The 26,875-nt window shown below is 36.6% G+C and overlaps 1 protein-coding gene across 3 annotated transcripts in view; it reads right to left on the bottom strand.

Annotated features, from left to right (window-relative positions):
• CHD1 (chromodomain helicase DNA binding protein 1) overlaps positions 1 to 26,875 on the bottom strand; it is a 64,682-nt gene that overhangs the window by 13,606 nt on the left and 24,201 nt on the right. For all 3 annotated transcript variants that reach the window (XM_026672717.2, XM_026672726.2, XM_087958133.1), the window contains 21 exons: positions 26,123 to 26,348; positions 22,330 to 22,430; positions 20,573 to 20,751; positions 18,116 to 18,243; positions 16,600 to 16,816; positions 15,676 to 15,765; positions 14,958 to 15,148; positions 13,978 to 14,166; positions 13,698 to 13,860; positions 12,320 to 12,472; positions 12,126 to 12,197; positions 10,570 to 10,719; positions 8,237 to 8,385; positions 6,665 to 6,761; positions 6,482 to 6,577; positions 5,013 to 5,189; positions 4,726 to 4,886; positions 4,152 to 4,193; positions 3,518 to 3,648; positions 1,000 to 1,138; positions 472 to 622 (listed from right to left, as the gene is read on the bottom strand). In XM_026672717.2, the coding sequence (XP_026528502.1) occupies positions 472 to 622; positions 1,000 to 1,138; positions 3,518 to 3,648; positions 4,152 to 4,193; positions 4,726 to 4,886; positions 5,013 to 5,189; positions 6,482 to 6,577; positions 6,665 to 6,761; positions 8,237 to 8,385; positions 10,570 to 10,719; positions 12,126 to 12,197; positions 12,320 to 12,472; positions 13,698 to 13,860; positions 13,978 to 14,166; positions 14,958 to 15,148; positions 15,676 to 15,765; positions 16,600 to 16,816; positions 18,116 to 18,243; positions 20,573 to 20,751; positions 22,330 to 22,430; positions 26,123 to 26,348 (3,002 nt within the window). The remainder of the gene's footprint in view (positions 1 to 471; positions 623 to 999; positions 1,139 to 3,517; positions 3,649 to 4,151; positions 4,194 to 4,725; positions 4,887 to 5,012; positions 5,190 to 6,481; positions 6,578 to 6,664; positions 6,762 to 8,236; positions 8,386 to 10,569; positions 10,720 to 12,125; positions 12,198 to 12,319; positions 12,473 to 13,697; positions 13,861 to 13,977; positions 14,167 to 14,957; positions 15,149 to 15,675; positions 15,766 to 16,599; positions 16,817 to 18,115; positions 18,244 to 20,572; positions 20,752 to 22,329; positions 22,431 to 26,122; positions 26,349 to 26,875) is intronic.

The raw sequence follows: 26,875 nt of genomic DNA, 5'->3' as shown, positions 1-26,875 counted from the left end.
TGACCAAGAAAGAAAACTTACATATACAGATGAAATGGAACAATACGGAATTAAATGTAAAGTTCCTATTCATTCTTGTAATATACTGGTATATATACTAGTAATATAAAAGTACTATACTGTAAAATGTACATTCAATTTGTGGCACTTTCTCTTATGGACATGTACTGAATCATGTAGATGGCATTATTGAGGACAGGATATTTACGTTTTGATGACTTTGAAATATTTTGCTGATTAAAATGCAGCAAAAAGGTAAGAGGAACCCATATAACAATATTTTCCTTATTTTTTCTGTAGACACCATGGAAACAGTAAAAACATAAAATCCCAATTAAATTAACTAAGATAGTATGGCACCAGCTAATCTCTCACTACACAGTTCCAAAAAAAATAACTATGAACACTCCACTAAGAAACAGCTTTAATCTTTCAAGCAACATTATATTCAATGAATAGAAAAGGACTTACCTTGTGTGTCAAGCTGAGATCTGGGTCCATTTTTATCATTTCCCAGCTACCATATCCATACTCATAAATGCCTATTAGAAGGTTGGAATCATCTTCCTTACCCCAATCCATATCAAAATGAGCAGCCTTAGTGTGACAAGGAATGGTGTATCTAAATAAAAAGTGAGTATGCTTCAGAAGTAATGTCTAAGAGTAGAACATAAGCATTAAAAAACAGAAAGAACATGTTTAACTAAACATTTATTACCATTGTAAACTTATTTCTCCACTGTATATTAACAGTTCTGTGAAAACTGATAGATGATGAATGATCTGTGATTATTTGGGGAGCATTAAAATGTTTAACATGGGCGCAGTGATATACACAGTCACTTTAATAGTGTCACCAAATTGGCAATAGGATCACAAGCTCAGGAGCTAGTTCAGAATTCAGCCACAATAAAATAAAATGTGCGAATTAAATCACTTGCCAGCATGACTACGATTTTCAGAATTTCTACTTAAGGAAACAAGTATGGACATACAAACCTCTTCCTTTCCTCTGGATCTGAAGGAATGGATTTATGCAATGGTTCCAGCTCTTCTTCATGTGAGATGACCAATTTTGCATTTACCTGTACCCCTGATATTCGGAATGTTGGGCCTTTAACTTTTCCAAGTCTACCTCCTTAAATTTAGAAGCAACAAAGGAAAAGTATTAGACTTTCTTATTCTCTTTATATAAATATTTCAAAATGTGGAAAAAAAACAAAAGGCCCTACAGTTCAATACAAAACCACCCAAGGAGATATAGCCAATTAAATGAAATTATGTCTCAAAAATAAATAATGAATAAAATATAAACAAAGTGACTAGAAATGCTGACTTTTAAAAATATGAGGTAAAACAAATGAAACAATAATTATGAATATAGTCCTTGACCTATGACCACAATTGAACCAAAATTTCTGTTGCTAAGCAAGGGAACTGTTAAGTACCTTTTGCTGCATTTTACTACCTTTTTTGCCACAATTGTTAAGCAAATCACTCTAGTTGTTAAGTGTGGCTGTTAAGAGAATCTGGCTTCCCTCATTGACTTTGCTTATTGGAAGCCAGCTGGGAAGCTTACAAATTGTGACCACATGACCCTAAAACAGTGCATCTGTCATAAATACATGCCAGGTGTCAAAAGCCTGAATTTTTCATCATATGACCATGAAGTTCCTACAACAGTTGTAAATGTGAAAAATGGCCATAAGTCACTTTTTTCAGTGCTGGTGTAACTTTGGACAGTCACTAAAGGAATGGTTACAAGTTAAGGACTACCTATATCAAATCTTACCACTGTACTACCTAATACTGGTAATATTAAGTGTACAGGTAGTACTTGAGTTATGACTATTTGTTCAGTGACTGTTCGAAGTTACCACAGTACAAAACAATAGCAATAGCACTTATGCTTATATACTGCTTCATAGTGCTTTATAGCCCTCTCTAAGTAGTTTACAGATTCAGCATATTGCCCCCAACAGTCTGGGTCCTCATTTTACTGACCTCTGAAGGATGGAAGGCTGAGTCAACCTTGAGCTGGCGAGAGTTGAACTGCTGGCAGCCAGCAGAATTAGCCTGTAATACTGCATTCTAACCACTGTGCCACCTTGGCTCCAAATAATGCTTATGTCCAGACTCTGAAATTAAAGTCACCTGGCAGGCACATGATCAAAATTTGGGTGCCTGGCAGCCCAGCCCGACTTATGACTGCAGGGGTACTTCAACTCCCCTCCTTCCTCGGTCACATACCTCCACCATCTCTGTCCTTTTGGCCCTCTGCACTCCACACCCAGCTGACCTCTGCTGTCTAATTGCTCCTGATGCTGACCAAGCATCCTATACTGGTCCTTCAAAAGGCAGCTGCTGACTGCACATGGCTTGATTGCATGTGACAGTTTCCTCACAAGACCTGGGGAAGACCTCATGCAGACAGCAGCTGCATTGCAAAGGCCCACATCAGCAACAGGAACAAGAACATAGCAAGTCACCTCAAACAGTGGAGCACTGGGTGGCAGAAGCCTTGTAGTACAGGTTGGTGAGGATGGCTGAGTCTTTCTGGGGTAGCTGAAGCTTTCATGACAAGGTGCTGCGGATTCCTGAGGTGGTTGTGGCTTCATTGGGCTGGGATCGGCTGCATGTTGCAGCTCAGGGGCTTCTTGCAGGCCGAAAAGCACTGCACACCAAAAAGCCAGAGCTGCAGAATGGCAAACAGCCATTGGACCATGCAGCTCTGCAAGGCAGTTGCAAGAAAGCCAAAATGGCAGAGATGGTGAAGAATAGGCAGTTAATGGTAAGCTGAAGGGGAAGACAGTCCCTTATCTTAAAAGAACCGAGGCTCAGGACTGGAAAGAGCCAAGCCAGGAATAGTCTGGATAGGGTTGAGTCCTTGACTAACAACAGGTGGGAGTCGGTTAATGATAGCAAGAGAATCTGGGATTGCTATCACTAAGTTATGCATTCATGTGATGTCATGCTTTATGTCATACTACTATTATGACAATGCTTAATGACAGAAATTCTGGTTCCAATTGCCAATGTAACTTGTTAACTATTAAGTATGACACTATTTTTCTTCAAGTTTAATAGAGGCAGATCCATTCTTACATTCTTAAAACAATGAGAAATTAGCCCAATAGATAAGAGTAGTTAATATAGCATTGGAGAAATACATTAATGGGTATATTTAGCATTAGCCAAAAGAGGCAAAGGAATGGGAGTTACTGAAAATAATCTATTGTGTCTCCCATTCACTTTAGAACTATTTTTCACTTTTTAATTTTTGTGATTGTTGCCAGTAATGTTCTAAGATAACAAACATGCTATACTGGATATAACTGGAAACAGGAGAAAACACTACAATGAATGGGAAACTGCTGTCAGCCATATCAGTAATAACCTGTTCATAAACTCAAAGGCACGACCGGGAGATGTTATGATTTTTTATGGAGCAAAAAGGTGTAATCTGAACTCTTTACTTGGGTTCATAACCACATAACTGTTGCTGAGTACTATGTACCTGCTCTTTCTTGTCCAGATGAGTTGTCTTTCAAAGCTTTGAAGCATCCATTATGTACAAGCTCTCCAAGCCGCCGGAGATCTATCTCAGATTTATCCACTAATTCAGCATCTCTAGCTATGGCATCTAACCTGCAACAGTTTAACATTACAATTCCGGTTTCAATATATCAAACCTTTTACATCATTAGAAAACCACTAATGCTAGACATTTCAACAAAGTTCTTAATAAGGAAGGAAAGGCAATCAATCCATCTCCTTCCAATAGTAATTGATATTTTCAGTAATGCATCTGACAGTTTTTTTCCTTATTTCCAAAGATTTTAATTGAAGGTCAAGAATACAAAAAATATCCCTATTTTTTGTGTGAGAGAGGGTGACATTGTTTTCTAAGCTTTTACATCTCTAGTTTTTTAATTTGCCTTTTCATCCTTATTATTTTCTTATAATCTAAACTTGACAATTCTATTTACTGAATTTTAAATAGAAAAAATCCTTGTTGAAGAAATAAGTAAATGCTACTAGAATTCTGGTTTTCATGCACAGAACTGTATACATTTTCCTTTTGTTTGTCTTTTAAGTAGCATTGGAATACTTCACTATAGATAGTTGAAAGAGAAATTCCACTTATTTACCTTTCAAGAGGCCCCCCAAATTTCTTGTAACTCTTGATAAACCTAAGAAAAACAATTTGATAAATTAAGAAGAAAATTATTCTTGTTTTAAAATAAACCAATATAAGCAAACATAAGAGAAAAGAAAAATATTTATCAATCTTAGAAAATAATGACAAATTAGAAATGAATGTCTCAAAGTTCATATCAAGACTATTAGAAAAGCTGATGTGCATGCATAAAAATATTATCAGTTATTTTGTAATACCTAAATTGTATAACAGTACAAATTAACAAGGAACAAATGATCATTTCATGATTTATCATTTATCAATTTGAAGAATGTTAGATATTTACTTAAACTATAACCCAAATCTAATTAATTTTTGCTGTTTGAATTTACAGAAGCATTCAACTATGCCGTTTAATTTCCAACTTAATAAAAACGGATTTTAATATATCAGAATTTTTCACGTTCACAAATGAAAAAAAACACCATTTTGACACATATATAACACATATACTATGGGAGCATTTGTACTTTCTAAATTGAAATAGATTAGGATAATACGCATTATGATGATGTTTTTCTTACCTCCGAATCTCTGCATCACTAAATCCTTTAATGTTTTCCCGGGGAATGGTACGTGGTCTTCCACGTTTTTTTGGTCGTTTTCTTTCTGAGACAGAGTCACTATCTGATCCAGAGTATCTTCTGTTTCTATAACGTCTTCCTTCATTTCCATTGAAACTTATCTATTTTAAAAAAAAAAGAGTGCCAAAGTGCTCAAATTCAATCCTAATATTTAGTATTTCAAATAAACAATTGTTCTAAAACAAAAGACAATGAAGAAGTGAATCCTTTTCAAAGGTCAAGCTTACTTGTTTTGCACAGTTTCTCATTCTTGGAAGCATATAAATTTCTTCCAATTCTTTTTGTCTTTCTTCTTCTTCTAATCTTCGTCTCTGGACCTCTGGAATTATTTCTTCCCAGTTTCTTGAATTTTGTTCAGGCTCCAATTCAATATCATCTTCATCCATATTGGAAAAGTTGGCTACCTGTAAAAATATTCTTTTATCAGACACAATATAAATGCACACATTATATAGTGTACATATTGTGACAAAATATATAAATAAACCCTTGCTTAAAATATTATGTAGATCTTTAGATATGACAAATCAATGCTTTTGTTTCAAATCCCAAAAAACAGAATTAGCAAGAACACAAGTAACTCATAATCAAAGTTAATCTAATTCTCCTGTGGTTTTTTTCTTTTGCCCCGATAGCCAAATATCTTCATTTGTAAGTTGAGAAAGAGTTGGAAGAACAGAAAGGAGAAAAATATTATTTTTTATTTTGTTGCAGGTTCCATATAACTTCAAAATCTATAAAGCTGTAGGAACTATATAAAATAGATTATATGTATATTTGGGTAACTATGGAGCGGAAAAAAAATCTGGATTTTTCATGTCAACAATTTGGATTGACAACTAAAGAATGAGAAATTTTATATGACTAATAGAAATATCCTCACTTATCAATTACAACCGAGACCAGCAGTTAGTTAGTCACTTGGTAACAAGGTCATAAAGTGAAATATGTGACTACACCCAATTTATGACATCAGTTCTGTGTAGTCATTAGGTGAACACCATGGTTGTTAAGCATAGCATCATGTGACTTTAGCTTGTGACTTCTGCCAGCTTCCCCATTGACTTTGCTTGCTGGAAGCCAGATATGAAGGTTGTAAATATTGATCATGTGACCATTGTAAATACACACCATATTCACAATCACATGATCATAAGTTCAAGGAGAAGTCATGAACCTTTTTTTCAGTGCCACTGTAACTATAAGTGAAGATTATCTGTGTTGTACAAAGCCCAAGCCAATAAAATATTGAAAAGAAACCAATTCATTTAATTGTAATACAGGTGGAACCTCTGGTCGTGAACGCTTCCGTTTGCGACCAAAGGTTTTACTTCTGGTCGCAAATGGGTGCTCAGGTGGCAACCAAACACAGGCGCGGCAATTTGCTGTTCGGTGCCGATTTCCCCTTCTGCACCGCACCTTTTTTTTTTTTTTCACGCATGCACTTCTGGGGATGCCAAAATTGGGTGACAATTGAATTCTCGGAATGGATTACAGTTGTCACCTGAGGTTCCACTGTACTTGCATATTTGACCAAACGTGCTTCAATTATTTCTATTCCTCTGCATTAAAAGCTCTGATGTAATGGAAATAAAGGCTCAACTAATTTAAACTAGAGCTCTATGAATCCTTATGTAGAAATGAATACCATCAAATGTAGAAATGCTCATTTACAAGTAAACATGCATGTTAATACCTTAAACTGAGACAGCAATTCATCTCCCACACTTAATGGTCCAGTTTCATTTTCCCGTGTTTCAGCTCTCTTCAATATTTCATCTATGTCCATTTCCTAAAAATATAAAATAAAAATTATACAATTGAATTTTGGTTTTGAATTACAGATAAATAAAATGCAAGGAAGTTAATCTGCCTGTACCTGCGGTTCCTGTTCTTCCCCTTCTGGTTCTTTGAAAAGTTCCTCAGCACCAAACTTTAGAATAGCTGACAGTTCCTCTTTGTTAAAAGGAGCAGAGCTGAAAATGAAGCATAATAGTTTTAAGGACTGCTGAGGATACTCAGCTGTATATTTCAACCCAGGCCATTCATGTGATGCATCCTGGTATCTGGAGTGTGTGTAAGTATGGATGAGGAACAGATTCAGGCTCAATTTTGACAAAACCAAGTGGGGTTCTTATAATCTGGGCCCCTTGGCTCTGTGGATATTTCATCCTTAGTTTTGTGCATAGGGCAGCAATCTGGGGCCTCAAAAACCAGGTGGTGGTTGTGGTCCAAACAGACTTCACATATAACCATTGCAGCCATTATGCCCATTCTGGATCACAAAGCCATTCAGATGGTAATTCACACCATAGTCATTTCACAAACAGCCTCCTAGATCAGTCTACATGGAGCTGTTCCTGGAGCCACTCTGAAGTGCTGGTAGCACAGGCAGTAATAAGTATGCACACTATTAACAATAGTAACATCACTGCTCTGAAAGCTGCACTGGTTATCATTAGCTTCCAGTGTAATTCCAAATTTTGATTACCATTCATACAAGTCTTCATAGCTCAAATATTAGTTTATTGGAAGAATTGCCTACCTCCAATATTTCAGCCTGCTCAATAAGTTCAGGAAAATTAGGTGAGATCTAGGACTTCTCAAATAAACAATGTCATCTCTTGGGACCTAAACCTGCTTTTTCAGTCACAGTACCTACATTCTGAAATACTAGAGATCCACATTGCTCCTCCTCCCACAATCAAAGTCACTAAACACCTGGCTACTCCCCTGCACCTTGGGATAGAGTGGTTGTTGTCCCATGTAGAGTTTTTAAATTGTTTTCATGTATTTTTTTTTCTTCTGCATGCATATTTATGTTTTGTACTCTCATTCTATAATTTCTAGGTTTTAATGTGTAATTTGCCCAGAGTTGTCTGGAGTTGGGCAGTGTTTAAATAATCATAATAACTAAATATTAAAAAAATACATTCAGATATAATTGACTTTTTGATCCTCTAGACCAGGGGCTCTCCAACCCTTGGGCCGCTGCCCACTACTGGGCCATTGCCTGTTTGGAACCGGGACACGCAAGTGGCGTGCACGTGCTTGCAGCTCATGCACGTGCCTGATGCTCACATGGAACCATCCCCCCTTCCCACACCGGTCGACCAAGCTGGAAAGGTTGGGAACTGCTTGTTTCTGACTGCCTATAACAAAAAAAAATGTCTTATTTTGCTCACACCCTTTTCTTTTTCAATATATATCCCCCTCACCATTTTTCTCCCCCTTTTTAGCAACTTCAATTTGGTCTCTATAGAATAGTTGTTGTGGAAGAATGAAGCAACAGGTAGGTATCTCCTTGCATATCCCAATAATTCAGGAATGAAGAGAAATGGGGATTCTCAGAAATATATATGAACATTTGTCAAAAGAACTACACCTCACTAATCAATACATTATTGTTGTACTTTAGGGAGGTCTATAACACCCACCCACACACTCATACCTAGAGGGTGCAGAGCCTGTATGTAATACAGTTTTTCCTGTAGTATCCATTCTCTGAATGACTAGATGATCCAAAACCATTTTCTTCTTGGCTCTCTCCAAAATCTCTTCCTCTACTGATCCTTTGGTCACTAAACGATAAATGTTAACCTATGGGTAAAAGAAAAAAAAGATTTATTAGTAACACAGCAAAACAGAAGTTACTATTTGGAGCAATATACACTGCTCAAAAAAAATAAAGGGAACACAAAAATAAGACATCCTAGATCTGAATGAATGAAATATTCTTATTAAATACTTTGCTCATTACATAGTTGAATGCGCTGACAACAAAATCACACAAAAATTATCAATGGAAATCAAATTTAGCAACCCATGGAGGTCTGGATTTGGAGTTACACTCAAAATTAAAGTGGAAAAAAACACTACAGGCTGATCCAACTTTGATGTAATGTCCTTAAAACAAGTCAAAATGAGGCTCAGTAGTGTGTGTGGGGCCTCCACGTGCCGGTATGACCTCCCTACAACACCTGGGCATGCTCCTGATGAGGTGGTGGATGGTCTCCTGAGAGATCTCTTCCCACACCTGGACTAAAGCATCCCCCAACTCCTGGACAGTCTGTGGGGCAATGTGGCATTGGTGGATGGAGTGAGACATGATGTCCCAGATGTGCTCAATTGGATTCAGGTCTGGGGAACGGGCGGGGCCAGTCAATGCCTTTGGTCTTGCAGGAACTGCTGACACACTCCAGCCACATGAGGTAGCATTGTCTTGCATTAGGAGGAATCCAGGACCAACCGCACCAGCATATGGTCTCACAAGGGGTCTGAGGATCTCATCTTGGTACCTAATGGCAGTCATGCTACCTCTGGCGAGCACATGGAGGGCTGTGCCTAAAGAAATGCCACCCTGCACCATTACTGACCCACTGCCAAACCGGTCATGCTGGAGGATGTTGCAGGCAGAACATTCTCCATGGCGTCTCCAGACCCTGTCACATCTGTCACATGTGCTCAGTGTGAACCTGCTTTCATCTGTGAAGAGCACAGGGCGCCAGTGGCGGATTTGCCAATATTGGTGTTCTCTGGCAAATGCCAAACGTCCTGCACGGTGTTGGGCTGTAAGCACAACCCCTACCTGTGAATGTCGGGCCCTCATACCACCCTCATGGAGTCTGTTTCTGACCGTTTGAGCAGCCACATGCACATTTGTGGCCCGCTGGAGGTCATCTTGCAAGGCTCTGGCAGTGCTCCTCCTGTCCCTCCTTGCACAAAGGCGGAGGTAGCGGTCCTGATGCTGGGTTGTTGCCCTCCTACGGCCTCCTCCATGTCCCCTGATGTACTGGCCTGTCTCCTGGTAGCGGCTCCATGCTCTGGACACTACACTGACAGACACAGCAAACCTTCTTGCCACAGCTCACATTGATGTGCCATCCTGGATGAGCTGCACTACCTGAGCCACTTGTGTGGGTTGTAGACTCCATCTCATGCTACCGCTAGAAGTGAAAGCACCGCCAACATTCAAAAGTGACCAAACCATCAGCCAGAAAGCATAGGAACTGAGAAGTGGTCTGTGGTCACCACCTGCAGAACCACTCCTTTATTGGGGATGTCTTGCTAACTGCCTATGCTTTCCACCTCTTGTCTATTCCATTTGCACAACAGCATGTGAAATTGATTGTCAATCAGTGTTGCTACCTAAGTGGACAGTTTGATTTCACAGAAGTGTGACTGACTTGAAGTTATATTGTATTGTTTAAGTGTTCCCTTTATTTTTTTTTGAGCAGTGTATATTCTGAAATGGAACAATAAGCATTGTATTATTTACAAATGTATTATATTTGAATCATATAGGTAGCACTGCTGGCTCCCACAACATATCATTGCCTGCCCCCCCTCATATTTCAGGCATTTTGCAACCGGTGACCACAATTTGGAACTTTTTTTAGCTGCTTTCTGGCAAAAAATGTCCACTCAGGAGAATGGAATGACTTAAATGATCACATGATTTGGACTTACAACCACATAATTTACTTAATGATCACCGTAAAAATGGTTGAAGAATCAGGTCTGGTCTCATGATGCCATTCGGGTACCAATGGGGATTGTTAGTTGAAAATTACTTGTCTCTAAACAGTTCAATATATGTACTTAAATGGACATATCTATTTTCAAGGAATAAAATTCTGCAGCAATGAACCACAAGAATAAGGCATCTTTAACTACCTTGATTAACCATTCAATGAATCCAAATTAGAGATAAAATGCAGGAAAATTTAAATGTTTGTGTTGTAATAATATACCCAGCATCAAATTAGAATTTAAATTTCAAACCTGTTTTTTTTGTCCAATTCTGTGTGCTCTAGCCTGAGCTTGCAGATCATTTTGAGGGTTCCAGTCAGAATCAAATATGACAACAGTATCAGCAGATGCCAAATTTATACCTAGACCTCCAGCTCTTGTAGACAGTAAAAAGCAAAAATCCTGAAATTAAGAGAAGAATTAAATAGTGGAAAATGCATATGATACTGTACATATGTATGAGCTTAGCTGTCTAAATTAAATGGAAGGCAAATTTTAAGAGCTTTCTGTGTCCTTTTGCTGCAACCTCATAGGCTTCTGGATTTATGCAGCTCTATCTGATAGGCCTATTGCTTACATCAATGCCATAATTTAGTACAGTAAACTTCTAAGTTAACTTATTAATCTTTGTTTAGTGGGCTCAGGAAGACTGGGGCAGATGAGATCTGCAACACTAGCATCCGCTAAAGAGAAAAGAGGAGAGATAGAATGATGTATGAAAGCTTTGTTGTGTTTACCTGCTCCACCTAGTCATTGTTTTTACGATTACAAGAAACTGTTAATTTGATAGACATTCATTTTTAGCAGATACTCCTTTCTCAACTAGCCTGTTAAATCGGGAGTTTACCACAATGACAAAATATTACCCGTTGTGTTTGTTTCTTCATGTGTACAAGAAAAAATAAATTCAGCATATTAAGATTATTATTATTTTATTAGACTCATCCTTGTTATGGCAAGCTCAGACTTGAACAAGGATATCAACCAGTTAGCAGCCTGTTTAGCATTAATAGATGAGTCACCATCCTAAGGACTTGTAGGAAGTTATGATAGGATTTTCGGTAATCAACAAGAGCACTACCACTGGCCTCCTGAGATAGGACTTTGAGTTGCCATTTCCCCCTAATGCAAGAGTACACCACCAAGAGAAAAGAGCAAAGGCGCTCTACAAAGCTCTTCATAAGAAACGATCTGTGCTGTAATGGTCTTCGGAAATGACTTTGCGAGGCAAGGCACCGAAACCCAAACAGGAACAATCAGATGAAAGACAGTCTATCCCACAATAAGAATGTGGATGGGACAAGAGGCTTCCTAGTTTTTGGACTATAAAGGGTGTGGAGGAGGAGTACTTTCAGACTTGCAAAATTCTGTGAATGTAACATTACAATAAAATAGAATGAAGTCATCTGGTCATGTTTACTGTTAGGTCTACTTCATAAGGCTGACATGTACCCTCCCATAATGAGCAATATCAACAGATTCTATTTCAGTAAAGCAGCGAAGCAAAGCCTCTCTGTTGGACACAACCATTCACTAACCCAGACTTCAAAGTATACATACTTTGAATCTTGACTTTTGAATCTCATGGCTTTGATTTTAGACCCCTCAATTGACTGACAAACCTTCTATTACACTCTGACTCCTGGATCCTAGTCTATTTTTTTTTTTGTCTGTTGCTTTGCATTTGGAAATTTAAAGCATACTTGCTTGAGTTTTGAAACTTAATTCTTGCTTGTATCTGTTTGTGCATGTTTAGTCTGGGACACAACACTTATCTTAAAAAAAGAAAAAGACAATTAGCTGCCTACCTCAGAGGCTTCTGCATTAAAATGATCCAGTGCTTGTTTCCTCAATTCTCCTTTTATTGACCCATCTAGTCTCTGAGGGAGAGGTGGAGAAATAAAACAATTGTGTAAGTATGTAAACAAGTATGAATAATGAATAATTCAATAATGGAAACAAATGCAGTCACAGTCATGTAGCTAAAGAATAACGTTCTTACTTGAAAGGGAAACTGACGATATTTCAAATATTCAGCTAAGATGTCCAGCATCCGCACCATCTGAGAGAATATAAGTACTCTACTGCCACGCTCTCGTAAACGAATCAGCAGCTTGTCTAAAAGAATTAGCTTCCCACTACTCCGGATTAAGTTCTTTAAATGAAAAATAAAGTATTACACTTTCAAACAGTTTTCTGTTTTTGTTTGTTTTTAAAAAAATGTTTGCCAAGTGCCTGAATTAGATCATGTGACTATGGGGAAGGCACGACAATTGTAAGTGTGAGTATAAGTTTTAATTACTTTTTCTAAGGCCTTTTTTGAACTGTCATTAAGTGAATGGTTATATCAAGGATATTCATTTAATGATAGTTGTATCAAGGACTATTAGTATCCTGTAAAGGACATAGTACCTTTGTCCTTTAAATATTTACATACATACTTTCACATATTGTCCCCAATTCAACCTTACCTATAGTTATCATGAGAAAGTTATTATAAAGGGTATGCCTTCCTAGGTCTCTCTTTTTCAGCGCTATTGCTTATTTGCTTAATTTCTAACAGTTGCCATAAAACAAATTTACAAATAATTTCAGTTGCTTAATGTAATTATAAATATTTAAAAAGTAAGCTTTCAGTTTTACAAAAGATGTTGAAATAAATTTCTGTGATCAAAATTTAAGACAACAGTTCTTTGCAGGCAAATATTCTTAAAGGCAACCCCATAGAGAATGCATTACAGTAATCCAATTGGGAAATGACTAGGAGTTGAGTTGAATGACTGTGAGCAGAGCACCCCATCCAGGAATAGGCATGACTGGTGCAAGACACAAAATTGTGTGAAGACCTTTATAGGCAATATTGTACACATGTTGTACTCTGACAATAAAGGTTTGAATTGACAACTACCCCCTAATTTTCGAATCAAGAAAGACCCCCAGATTATATAGCGGATCTGTCTAGGCTCAAAAAACTCCCTCCAGCACCAAAGATCTGAAATTGGCAGTACCCAAATCCCAGAGCCAGTCATTCTTGCTAGAGTTCTTAAGTGAAATGGATATCATTAATCTACTTATTTTCCTTTGCTTAGAACATAGGATAACAGAATTGGAAGGGACCTTGCCTTACTGAAATCTAAGTAAGCTATATCCATAGTATTTCCCTAATCCACTAATTTGGTCACTTTGTCAAAGAATGCAATGAGGTTTGATTATTCCATTTATTTTTCTGTTTTGTAAACTGTATAACTGAAAGAAGATATATGTAATATAACTGTAAAAATATAATAAAACCAGCACCTTGAGTGACAAATTACTATATTTCACTCAAAATAATGTGTGAATCTTGGAGTATGTAATATAACAATTTAATGGATATTTACCTGTAAGGCCTCCTGTCTGTTATAGAATTCATTATCATCTGGTGGCTTAATGAGGTAGCAATGATTACAACACTTTTTGAGCTCCATCATGATATTCAGAAAGCCTGAGGTACTGCCTTTTGATCCCTTACTTAGGGCTTTGTAATTCCTTGTTAAAATCCACCTATGACATTAAAAACATTGTTGATAACAAGTCAGTAGAAAACAGAACATAAAACAACAGATACATGGTAATTTGAATGTATTTTGTATCATTCTAATAACATAATAAATGACTTACTTGTAATACTGCTTTTGCAATGCACTCATTTCCATTCTTAAAATTTGTTCAACCTTGGCAGGTAGAGATTTTTCTACATCTTTCTTAACTCTCCTCAACAGAAATGGTTCAAGTTCTTTGTGAAGACTTGCATAACCAAATTCCCTTCCTTTCCCATGTTCTTCTTCAAAATCTTCCCAAGAAGAGAATCTTCAATTTAAAAAAAATCCTCACATTGTTAATTTGCAATACATTCAAATAGATTAAATTAATTCAAATATTAGTGAAACTAATACTTAATGAAACTATTATATATTCAGGATACAAAAATTAATACTTAAGATTACAAGTGATCCTTGTGTAAGGATCACTCAACTGTGGCAATATGTTACCTCCAGTATTATAAACAATACAACTTTAAATAATTATGATAAGGAGAGGAAAATGACATTTATATTGATATCGTGTTCAGTGAGGTTTCTATAAGGATCTAGTTGATCATCAAAGACATAAGTAGGTATTTGGACTAACCATCAGCACCATTCATATATTCTTACCTTATAGTAAGCAAGAAAATGAGCTATGAGATTCATTCTATTTATGTTAAAAAGAAACCCTAAATCGGTTCACTGATACTGGATTTTATTTCAGATATTTTTCCCCTTTAAAGTCAGTGAAAATTAATTATTAAAAGATTCTTCCATACAGCCATGTATATAAAGGTGGACTTCTTGAGAATTTGTAATTGACGTCCAAACCAGGCAGTTTAAATTTCTTGATTTAATAGTTACTGATTTTCTTAAAAGTTAAAGTCTAAATATAATAAAGTAGCAAAATTATCAAGTTTTATCTGAGTAAAAATAGCACCCAAAATAAAACAGAACTGAAACAAGGCGGTTCAGAAAGATAAGTTTGTATTCATTAAAATGAGATAAATACAAACCAAACTGTAACCTTACTACGTATGTTTATCAATAAGGCCATGCAATGTGTTTACCTACTTTTCTGGCATGATGAAATGAAGCAGGGACCACAGCTCTTTCAGGGAGTTTTGTAGAGGTGTTCCAGTGATAAGAAGGCGATGATTAGATTTGAAGTCTATTAATGTCTTATATAAGAGGGAGTCATCATTTTTTAATCGATGGGCTTCATCTACTCCTATAAAGGCCCAATTTAAGCCTCCAAGGAATGACTTTTTAGAAGGGAAAAAAACCCAGTAAGTATTTTTTCTTTCAAAAGGAAAAATATTTTTTAACATAGCAATTTAAATTATGGGAAATCAAAATTACACAGGTAAATGAATCATAATATAAGAAGACAGAGAAACCATTTTATCCAAAGTCCTGGAAGGATAGTGTTGATAAGTTTTTTTCCCCCCCTTCCAACAGGATGGAAATTATTTCTACCAGCCTTAGAAAAGTCATACATTTTCCCATAATTCTGATGGAAAGGAAGATTATGGATCCTATAAGTGCACAGTTTCTTTCAATCTTGTTAAGAATGTCCCCTTTCAGTCTGCTGGTGGAGGGGGTAGTTATAAAAGGCCTCATTTTTCATCTTTGAAGAGAAATGTCCAAACCATCCAAACCATATTTGGTAGTTTTTGGTGTATATCATAACAATCAATCTAGTTTCTTATTTTTAATTGAAAAAAGTAACGTTCTGAATAATTTTAATCTTTAGAAGTTAATTATTAAATTAATCAGTCTAATTACTAACCTTATCTTTCAGCAGAATTTCATAGGTTGTCAATAAAATGTTAAATTTTAACCGTTTGGTCTGTAGATGCATCCATTCATGTGTTCTTATCTATAGACAAAATCAGTGAGATTCAAGGCCACAGGTTATTTTTAAAAAAATCTATGAAACAGCTAATATAAATAATTTATTTAATTTTAAACCACTAATCCAAACAAAATTGCATATATAAAAACATGATAACACAAAATATAAATGGGATTAATAAACAGCTCTATTTAACTTCTCTATAAGAAAAGGTAGCGAAGATCCTTGATAACCCGTTATCCATCTGGAGAAGAGATTGGAGTGCATTTCAATCAAAAGACTTAAAAAGCAGCAGTTTCAGTTTTTAAAGCTTTTCTCATTAACTTAAACAACTGATCAAGTCAAAAGTTGATCAGAAAATAATAAATGCCAATGGAAATAAATCAAAACGCTATTTCTCTACCAACACAATAAAAAATGATAAAATATGTTTATCAGTAAAACATTAAACATTTTAAAATATATTAGCTGAAAAATAAGTGGGTAAAGTGGCTAATGAATTCTGTTAATGTTTTGTTTGTGATAAAATATTTCATTAAGTATCAAATGAAAAAATAAATCCAGACTATTCAACCATGCTATCAGTTTTTAATTCTATCTGTAGCTGATTAAAGAGATGTGATAAATACAAACTCCACATGAGCTCTATTTCCTATATTACAGTCTATTTTCTTTTGCTTAACCAAATATCGAACTATTAAATGTCACTATATTTTAATTAATGTCTAGCTGAAAACAAATTATAAATAATAAAAATTAATATAAAAGCTCTTCAGTATAGATGTGGATTAAAGTTACACAACTATACAAATAATACTTCCAGATCTGTGTTTCCCATTAACTTACAATTCCACTTACCACATTTCTACTGGTAATATCTCCCAAATAAACTACGGCATTCATCTGGGGAGCCCAAGTCTGGATTTCTCTTTGCCAAGATGTCAGGGTGGAAAGAGGTACTACGAGCAGGAAAGGTCCATACAACTGATGCTCATGAAATAAGTAATTCAAAAAGGAGATAGTTTGTATTGTTTTGCCCAAACCCATTTCATCAGCAAGAATACAGCTGTTTCCCCTGTAAAGTGGTATGAACAAAATAAGTTAAACATCATATACAGATTCATTAATTCCTACATATTAGAAATTAAATTTGACCAATATAGTTACTTAAATATTAACTTATTTCACTTATTTTTACAATACTTATTCATATTGTAATTCACATGGAATGAAGGACAGAATAAAGGTCTGAAAATATTTTTACATTATCATTTAATTCCATAAACTTTGACAGATTATTAAAAAGTGAAACAAGAATAAAGATACAAAAAGTAAAGTAGAAGTAAGAGAACTACTAATTTATCTTCTCGGCAAAAAACAAGAAAACCTGCTAACCACTACCTAAATATTTACAGTATACTTTGCATATTAATCATTGGATATTATTCCTAATATCTGTTGTTATTATTTTTTATTGACCACTTGACTCTTTTCCTAAAAGCTATTATTCAAAATATTTGAATTTATCTTTGCTATACAATGTGTCAGATACAATGTGTCGTGTGTGCGTGCGCACACATGCGCACACACACACACACACACATATATTTTCCGAATTTTTGATGTATTTCCTTCTAATACTTTTCAGTTTTTCTGTATAACACCACATATGTGATATATTTTTCTCTTTTGGTGCAGTTTGTTGCTATATAACTGGCTGGCAAGATTTTGATCTTCATGGTTTAATAAGACAGCAATACTTTTCTCCCATTTTGCTAAATTAGATTATTAAATACATTTTAAAATCCCAAGGAGCAGGGAAAGAATAGATTTTATCCGATTGTAAAACTGTACTTTGGGTTAAACATGTACAGAAAGCAAGATTCTTACTTCTAAATGTTCTAAGGTCCTAATATGCTTCAATTTTGCAAAGTGCCTACGTTAAACTTGAAATACCTTTATAATATAATAATTATTTTTGCACCTTCAAATAGGAATGGAACACATTTATGCAGATAAGAAAACCTACTTAGCATAGTGGTTAGAGCACTGGTTAGAAACCACAGGATTCTGAATTCTAGTCCTGCCTTAAACACAAAACCAGCTGAGCAAGTCCAACTGACCTTGGGCAAGTCATTCTCTCAGTCCTAGACAATGGTGAAAATTCTACAGCAAGAAGTCCAGCCAGTTAACGGTGCAAGTAAGTAAGTAAGTAAGCAAGCAAGCAAGCAAGCAAGCAAGCAAATAAATAAATAAATAAATAAATGAGCTAAATGAAAATGTATGGCACTTATTTTCTCTGTTAGTAAAACTGAACAGATCAAATATATATGCACTTTAATATACAGTTGTAAGATTTTTAAAATGTACATACTTGCACCATGAATGGGCTAACCAATTTAGTCCATTTAATTGATAATCTCTTAACTCTAGGTTTTCATGACCTCCAATGTAATTAGGTTGCTTCTTTAAAGCCACAAATCTTGGTCTTTGCTTCAGAACCTACCAAAGTAAAAAAGAAATATTATTTTTATTCCTTATTTCGCTTTCAACTGAAAACCTGAATTTTATACTATCTGACATTCAAAGACAACAGAGATAATATTAAAATGATTGGGTGGGGAGGGAGAGGTGATGCGATGGTGATCTGTGGACCAGAGTACTAGAGGAAAATAACAGGCAGGTATTTAAACACATGACACAATGAAAAAACATCTTCTGATTACACTTTGCTGAGAAACTGGGACCAGGACTGCTACTAAAGATCTGAAACTAGATTATGATTTACAGCTGTTAATCATTTAAAATTATCTGGTTCTAAGGCAGTCAACAGACCCAACTAGTTCAAGCATGCAGCTCTTCAGTTTTCTTTTTTAATTTTCAAGCCAATGTAATGGGCACCTGCTAAAAGGAAGAAAAATCTCATCCTCCTATTATTTTGCTTTTCGATTAAACTTCTTTAGGACATATCTCTTCAAGCCCCTTCCCCAGGAAGACAACTTCTTGGCTTGGGGGAATTAAAAGTTGCACATATAATAGGTGATAGGACTGCTGTGTTTATTGCTTCAGGTTTTTCTTTTAAATGAAGGGTAACTTCACTTCCCCACATTAATTTATGGTTAGTACAGTCAATCTACTCTATTTCCCCCAATACAAATGCCAATTCAAAAACAGCTATGAGTACTAGAAATAATAAAGTGTTAAAAGGATGAAAGATAATGAGACAGCGCATTAAATAAAGTTCTACTGATTATAGGAGACAAAGAATGACTAATGTAAAAAAAAGACTTTCAAAAAGATATTACTATCTTATGGCAGCAATGGTGCAAGCACATGAGTGTTGAGAACCTCTGGCCTCAGCCAAAGGTTCTTCCACCTATCAGGAAGGAAGTCCCTTTCCCTCTGTCAGAAATTCATTGGCCGAGGCTACAGATTGCCAGAGAGAGCAATTTCCTACTCCTGTATTCTAGCCCATAGCTATGATTACACAGCCAATTTATCAGTTGGGAATATTACAGGCAGCCTATAAGCCAAAAGATACCTTGTCATTGTCCACAAATTGCACCTGATTGTACAGAAGGAGCCTTCATCTGAAAAGAATAAAGATCTTTTCACCCGGCACTGAGATTGCCACCAGTACCTTACAGAAACTTGTAAAATTGTTATAATCATTTCCACAAGTATGGAGCAGTGGTGGTATGCTACCAGTTTGGTCCGGTTCTGCTAAGCCTCTGCCGATCTGCTGTTGGGCCCAACCACCTGCCCGGACTCCCATACTCACCTTTTTCTTTTTCTTTTGAAGCGTAGCTGCTTTGCGCGGCACAGAAGAGTGCTGCGCGGAAACTGCTGAAGCGACCGGAAGAGTGCAGGCTTGCAGGAGGTGAGTTGGAACACCTCTGCGCCTGCACAAAGTATGTTTGATGTGTGCGTGCAAAGTGTGTGCACGTGCGCAAAGCACGCTCACCAAGCCATGCCCACTGAACCGGTGGTAAGTTTTTTAATCCCACCACTGGTATGGAGGGACAGTTCAATGTTAAATCAACCTCCCTCTATTGTCACAGCTTACACTTTGGAAATAAATAATCCATCTAACTGAATGACATTTACAGTACTTGCTCTTCATATGGCTGCAAAAATAGCAGCTTACTGCATATGACACAACATGCTATGAGACCCTCTAAGAATGGAGACTCAGTAGCTGAAGCAATTTAATACTAATACCTAATATTCCTGCTTATTTTCCTATTTAACTGATTGCTTGGTTAAATAAATAAATTAGCCTGCCTATTGAAAGTACAAAGATAATATTGATGAAACATGTCATTTTTCAAGTTTTCTTCACAGAATTTAAATGATTCCATTGTTATGATTATATTTTTATGTTTTCAAAAAAATTTTAAACTGTCTCCCTCTTGATAGTTTTTCCATAAGTTGGTTAACCAGGAGCTGTCATCATGGAATGCCAATCTTGTGATCCACAACTGAAAACAAGGGTTCAGGGCAGGGGTGAGATCCGACCGGTTTTACGTTGTGGGTGCGCAGCGGTTGAAAAAGCACTTTTTTCCTTTTTCAACCGCAGCTGTGTTGCACAAAGCAGCTGTGGTTGAAAAAGCAGGAAATAAAAGTCAATAAGAACCTGGCACAGAAAGGCAACCTTAACTGAATCACCACTTACGATGTGAAATGTTTGTTTACATTGAGGGCCACTCGACTCATATTTATTTGATTTATATCTGCCTGTATTTATGGAATCCCATTTGCATAATAAAAACACCTGCATTTTAAATGCTGAATATGATACATTTACTAAAAGAATTTAAATTTTACCTACCTTACAATCTTTAAATGGAGTAGTCTTTGACTGATTTCTACTAAAGTACTCATCAATGCGTGACTGGAACTTTTTAGAAATGAGAGCTCCATCTTCCCAGCTGCACTCTGAGTAAGGGAGACCTTGCCATTTACAATAATAATCTGGATAACCTGCTGCTGACTTCTGATTAGAATGGGCTATAGAAAATAAGCATAAAAATGAAAAGCAACATTACCACTGTTCACTTAAATAATGAATCATGAAGAACAGATTGTACACAAAACCTGATTAAAATACAATTTCGTTAATAACATCTGAGTTTGAGTGGATATAATCGTTTAACAAGGAAAGATTTGCAAAAAGAAAAAAAAATGAAAAAGTGACAAATGTTTTGAGAGAATGGTTAATTGGTTGGGGAATCTATGAATGAGAGTTAAAAAGCTGAAATTGCATCAGAGAAGGAATTGGACTGAATGAAAAAGGAACAAAACAAGAATGCAATCTGAGGAGGCAGCCAGAGGATTAAACCTGGGAAAGCTAGAGACAACTTCAGCAGAAGGTACATGGGAAAGAAATTGTTGGATGATCTCACCCAGTGGTTTCATGTGGATGCTAAATAGGTGGGGGAAGAAAGTTGAATCCTATAGTAGCTCACAAAAAAAGGGGACTACGGAGTGTCCTTTTCTCCCCCAAACAAAAGTGAAGTGCATGTAGGCTTCTAAGGGAAAGGTAAAAAACTAAATAGTTTAAACTAATTCAGAAGTAGGAAGAAATTGGGGATCAGACATATGTCAGTTGTAGAAGCAATACAGTGCAAATTACCCTCCAAGAGGTAAAGGTATGACAAGGGGGCCACTCCATTTAGAGAGAAGGAAAAGCCACAGGGAGAAAGGTTTAGCTGAGGCTGGAAAGATATTAAGGAAGGAAGTAAATAATCAACTCCATTAATTATCAGAATGGGAAGTGGAAGGGAGTATGAGGAAAGGATAGTATCAAAATAGTAATAGGAGAACAGACAGGGGATGAGCTGCCCTACTTCAATTCCTCCACTCTCCATCTCATCTTGAAGTAGTGGGACACTGCTATACTATGAGCTCCAACCTTTGCTACTGAATGCCAGGTTTTTCCATAATATAACCTTTCTCATTCAAATTTTGGTCTTGGATCAGCAGATGGATTAGGCAAGTATTACTGAGATACATATAGAAGAGAAAGGGAGTGAGTTCCTCTTGGAGATATGCCAATCTGGGTATTGGCAATTATGCATTAGAATCAGAATAGAGCTGCAAGGGACGCTGCTGTCTTCTAGTCCAGCCCCCTGCTCAAGCAGGAAACCTTGTACCATTTCAGATATTAGATGTAACCCATAGTAGGGGAGGAAGAGGATGAGCAGTTATTGTCTAAAAGACTACATAAGATCAGAGACAGTCCTCCACAGATAATGTGAGGATGGGACTATTACAACCACTATCCTAAATAACTAATTTCATAGGGTACTTCTTGAAGATTTTCCTGAAGTCCTGATGTACATTCTGTAGGATACTTGTTCTGCCTATGGAATAAGGCAGAAGTGTCAAACTCAAGGCCTGTGGGGCAAGCCTGGAAATATCAAGGGACAGGCTATAAATAATTTTAACAGAGTCACTGTGATTACAATGGATTTAAGCCTAAAAGCTAATAAATAAAATGAATTTAAAATAATGTTTTATAGAAATATTATGAATTTAAATATATTTGAATCATGTATATTTCAAATTTCAAGTCTTATCACCTACCAATAATTCTTTCTACAATTTGATACTGCTTATGCAAGTCATCTGTAAGTTCTTGCTGACAGTTATAATATTCTACATCTTCTGGAGAAGCATTTTTCAGCCTGGAAAGAAAATATGCAGTTAGTGACATCATTAAAAAAAACATTGATACTGATTTCAGGGTATGAAAATACTCTTATCTAATGAGATGACAACCACCCCATCCATGACTTTTACAGAGTTGTGACTTTCAACGTTTGGGTCCTAAATATGGCTTCTTGAGTTCCCAATGCTATCCTGCACAATCCCCAAAACTCTTTCTCAAATATTTAGACAAAGATTTGGGTTAATATGGAAGATTATTATCTAATGCATTTAGGTATTATCTTTCTGACAAGATACTAAAAATGGTTTATAATTATACAGGAGGTCTGTAAAACTTTCACACATGGTTTTAAGAAGATCTTGAAAGACAGTTTGATTTCACAAACCTTCAAACCTAGTTTGACCTCTTAACATCCATATTCAGGGAGGGTTGATTTATTATTTCAAATTTTTTTAATTAGTTGACTGCTACTCCTTTTTAAAAAAATATTTTCATTGTATCTTTTAAATACATAACATTTGGTTTGGATTAGCTATGAAAATTCATTAGCTAAGAAATATAAATGAAGATTATATTAAATAATCTTTTATCAATTATATTATTAGATATAAATAATAAAAGAAACAAATATTATAAAAAAAGAGTAACAAGAAAAAGAGAAAGCTAGCTAAGTCACTTTAGGACTTGTTGACATGTACCTCATGGCCTAAGATCAATCTTTTCCTTAGATCACATGAACCTTAGTCTCAGGAAAGTGAGGACATAGGAAGAACATTCAGTTGATACCAAGGTATTTAGATCCTAGCTAGGAGTATGAAAAAGACTGGAAGTAACAACATATAAAATATTCCATACCCAAATTGTTCTGTGCATGGAACAACTACCCTATACCTTGTTTGTAATGAAAACGAAATAGGATTGCATGGGTCTAGATATGGATCAAAATACCACAATATATCAAGCAGAATGTGTGGATAATAATATGGAAATACCACAGCTGAGGAATTTCTTTGAAAACAGCATTAGCAGCCATAGCTAAGAGAAAGGAAAGGTTACAAAGATTATAGAACAGAAGTTGGTGGAGTAGGCATGCTGCGAACCTGTATTGCTAGTAATCAGTTTCATAATTAAAAATATGCACACAGGCTAATACACTGGTAATGATGGTTAAATTGGGGCAGGGGAAAAACGAGGGGCAAAGTTCTATGAAAATGGGTGGTCAGACTGGTCAAACATGGATTGACAGTGGCTGAAAGGGGAGAGCAGGTACTGGGAAGATAAGTTGGGTCGGCTTCACTTGGAAGAAGATGGGTCGACATTCACAAGTCTTGACTTACTTGCCCTATAAAATAATCTCAGATTCCTTCTGGATTTTGTTTCAGCTAAAACTTTTTGGCTTAGACCAGTTTAGTTGATTGGTTATGGCACCAGGCTATAAACAGGAGCCTGTGAGTTGTAGTCCAATCTCAGGAATGAAAGCTGTTTGGGTGACTTTGGACTAGTCATTCTCTTTCATCTCACAGGGTTGTTGTTCTAGACTAGAGTAAATAGGAGAAGGAAGGAGTATTCACCATCCTGCTGAGCTATTTATAAAACTAAGATTTAATCCCAACTAAGTGGGATTAAAAAAATCTAAAAAGCCCTGAAACTAAAATGTCTATAGAGTTTTGTTTCTGCTGAATCCAAACAATGCTTTAAGCAGAATTTCTGGAATCCATGTTTTGCTGTGTTTTTAAAAAGGATTTTCTATTTCATGTACACCCATAATTGGAACTTTAGTCACATTTTAATGACTTATACATTATAGAGCCAGAACTAAGTTATATTGAATTTTTTTTTTCATATAGTTAAAGACAAGACACCATCTTGCTATAGACTGAAATCATCTCATTTTTATAAAATGAATATTTTAACCAACATATAACTTAGCTGGGGTGGGATTCAATTTTTTTAACAACCAGTTCTGTGGGCGTGGCTTAGTTGGTGGTCATGTGACTGGGTGGTCATGGCCAGGTGGCCAGGTGATTGGCAAACCAAATACAATTGGTCCTCGCTTAGTGGCCGGTTGCTTAGCAAGTGTTCTAATTTACAACTGACCTCCCCAGAGCTACTTGACCTATTTTTGAAATTTTGACAGACAGACAGACAGACACACACACACACACAGAGTTATGACCAGTTACAACATCCCACACAGTCATGTAACTGGTTTTCAATGTTTTTTGCCAGTTTTCAACAATTCCTTCTGGTTTCTGGTTAAAAATGCCCATTAGGTAAAATGGACTTGTTTAACAACCAGTGTTTTCTTAATGACCACAAGGTTCACTTAACCACCATGGTGTTTTCCTAACCCAGGGTCTGCAACCTTAAACACTCAAAGAGCAATTTTTCTATTTTTTTTACAGTTATCTTTCCCTTTCTCTTTCCCTACCTCCCTCTCCCCCGTCTCCTCTCTTTCCCTCCCTCCCCTATGTATCTCTCTCTTTCCCTACCTCCCTCTCCCCCTCTCTGTCTCTTCTCTCTTTCCCTCCCCTCCCTCTCCTCTCTCTGTTCGTGGAATGGGAGAGGGAAGGAACCTCTGGACTGGTGGTGAGAATCTGACGAGCCAGTACTGAAGACCAGATGGCTGGTAGGGAGGTGGGGCAATCCCTCAGTCTCCCCAAAACTAAAATTTCTGGTGAGGAGGAAGAGAAGTGCGGTGGAAGGAGACGTGGCGGGTGTCAGAGGGGCAGTGAGTGATTCATGGCTCCTGAGGGGGGGTGTCAAGCTTCCCTGCTCCCAGCATCTTCACCTGAGGGCATCGCTGGCAGCTGCTTCTTGAGGCTCAGGTTTCTCTCTTCAGCCACGCTAACAGCATTCAACCTAGCTGCTTCCCTCCTCCTTCTCGGCCTCATACACATAGAGCATGCCATGCACACATCTCACAGTGCTGGAGGGACTTGCCCATGTGCCATCTCCTTGCAGAAGATCCTCCCAGCACTGTGTGTGCACACTTTACCTGAGAAGGAGAAGAGTTGCCAAACTTTTCTTCCTCCCTTCCTTCGTAGTGGAGCTGCTTGGAAGGCAGCTCCTGCTGCCTGGCTATGCCCTTTATGGTCCCTCCTCACCCACCCACATCGAAATACCTTAAAGGGATAGGCTGCTGTGGCTGCCTTCGCGCTGCAAAGGGAGGAAGAAAAGTTCGGCAATTCTCCTCCTCCTTCTCAGGCATATACACAATGGCACTGACAAAATGACTTATGATTGGTCAGTCAGCATGCATTTACAACAGTTGCAGTGTACTGTGGCCATATATATAATCACTGTTTAGGAAATGATTATATATATGGTCTAGTCCACTTTCAAAACACAAAATCAATGGGGAAAAGCAGATTCAGTTAATGATTGTGTAATTCACTTAACAAATTGGCAAAAAATTCATACATTCAGGTGCAACTCATTTGACAACTGCCTTACTTAGTAACAAAAATTCTGGTTTCAAATGGGGTCATAAGTTGAGGACTATCTGTATTATTAAAGATTTTACATTCAAATAAAATCTATTTATTCTTCTGCTAAACCAATAAATATACCCTGAATTTGGTGATCAAAAGTACTGAAATACCTTGAATTAGAAAATGTAAATTATTTAATGACATTTGCCTTATATATCATGAAAATATTATATATAAAGTTAAGAATGTGTTATAAAAATTTGCAAACACTCACCAACGCTTTGTTTCCTGATCCTTTTTCTTATAGTTGTCCAGTTTCTTCATTCCTCTAACATTCTGCTGCTTTAGAGTTTCTTCAGTTTCCCAGGTATTATGAATATGGGACCAACCTTTCCATTTAATCAAATACTGCATATCACCAGATTCTTTTGATTTATCATATCCTGCATTTGGATCTCCATCAGCTTCAACTGCATAGATAGTGGTTGTAGCACCAGTTGCTAAGAAAAATAGTCATAGTTTTAAAAAAATTGCAATCCTATACAATTTTTAGATGGAATATAAAATATCAGATGGTTTTAAGATACAAACTTCTCTAGACACTTAATGCAATAATGTGATGCAGTGTTGTCAAATTAAAAGTTTCATAGAAATAATATTCTGCCAAAGAATTGACTAATGTGATTTCAACCAATTCATAACAAAAATGTAGTGATTGCCGTAAGATACCAAGTTAGACTTAGAAACTTGGGCTAGAGATGCTGATTAGCTGAAGTTTCCTCTTTATGCTGGGCAATCACTAGCATACAGGTAGATCTCGCTCACTGACTGTCTTGTTCAGCAACTGTTCAAAGTTATAATACTGCTGAGAAAAATGTTATGACTAATGCCCAGGTTTATGCCCTTTGCACTGTCCGAACCACAAGATCACCGTCACAGTTAATACACAATATTTTTGCTTGAATATTATTTTTCTCTCTGCCCCCTCCCCCATTTACAGAACTGAAAGATTGCAAAGGAAGGGATT

This window comes from Notechis scutatus, chromosome 2, assembly GCF_049901735.1.
Source record: "Notechis scutatus isolate UNSWTSFEM ecotype Mainland chromosome 2, rNotScu1.2, whole genome shotgun sequence".
Classification (NCBI taxonomy): Eukaryota; Metazoa; Chordata; class Lepidosauria; order Squamata; family Elapidae; genus Notechis; species Notechis scutatus.
Note: the sequence above shows the minus strand (reverse complement) of the source record. Positions and strands in the feature narration are given on the sequence as shown.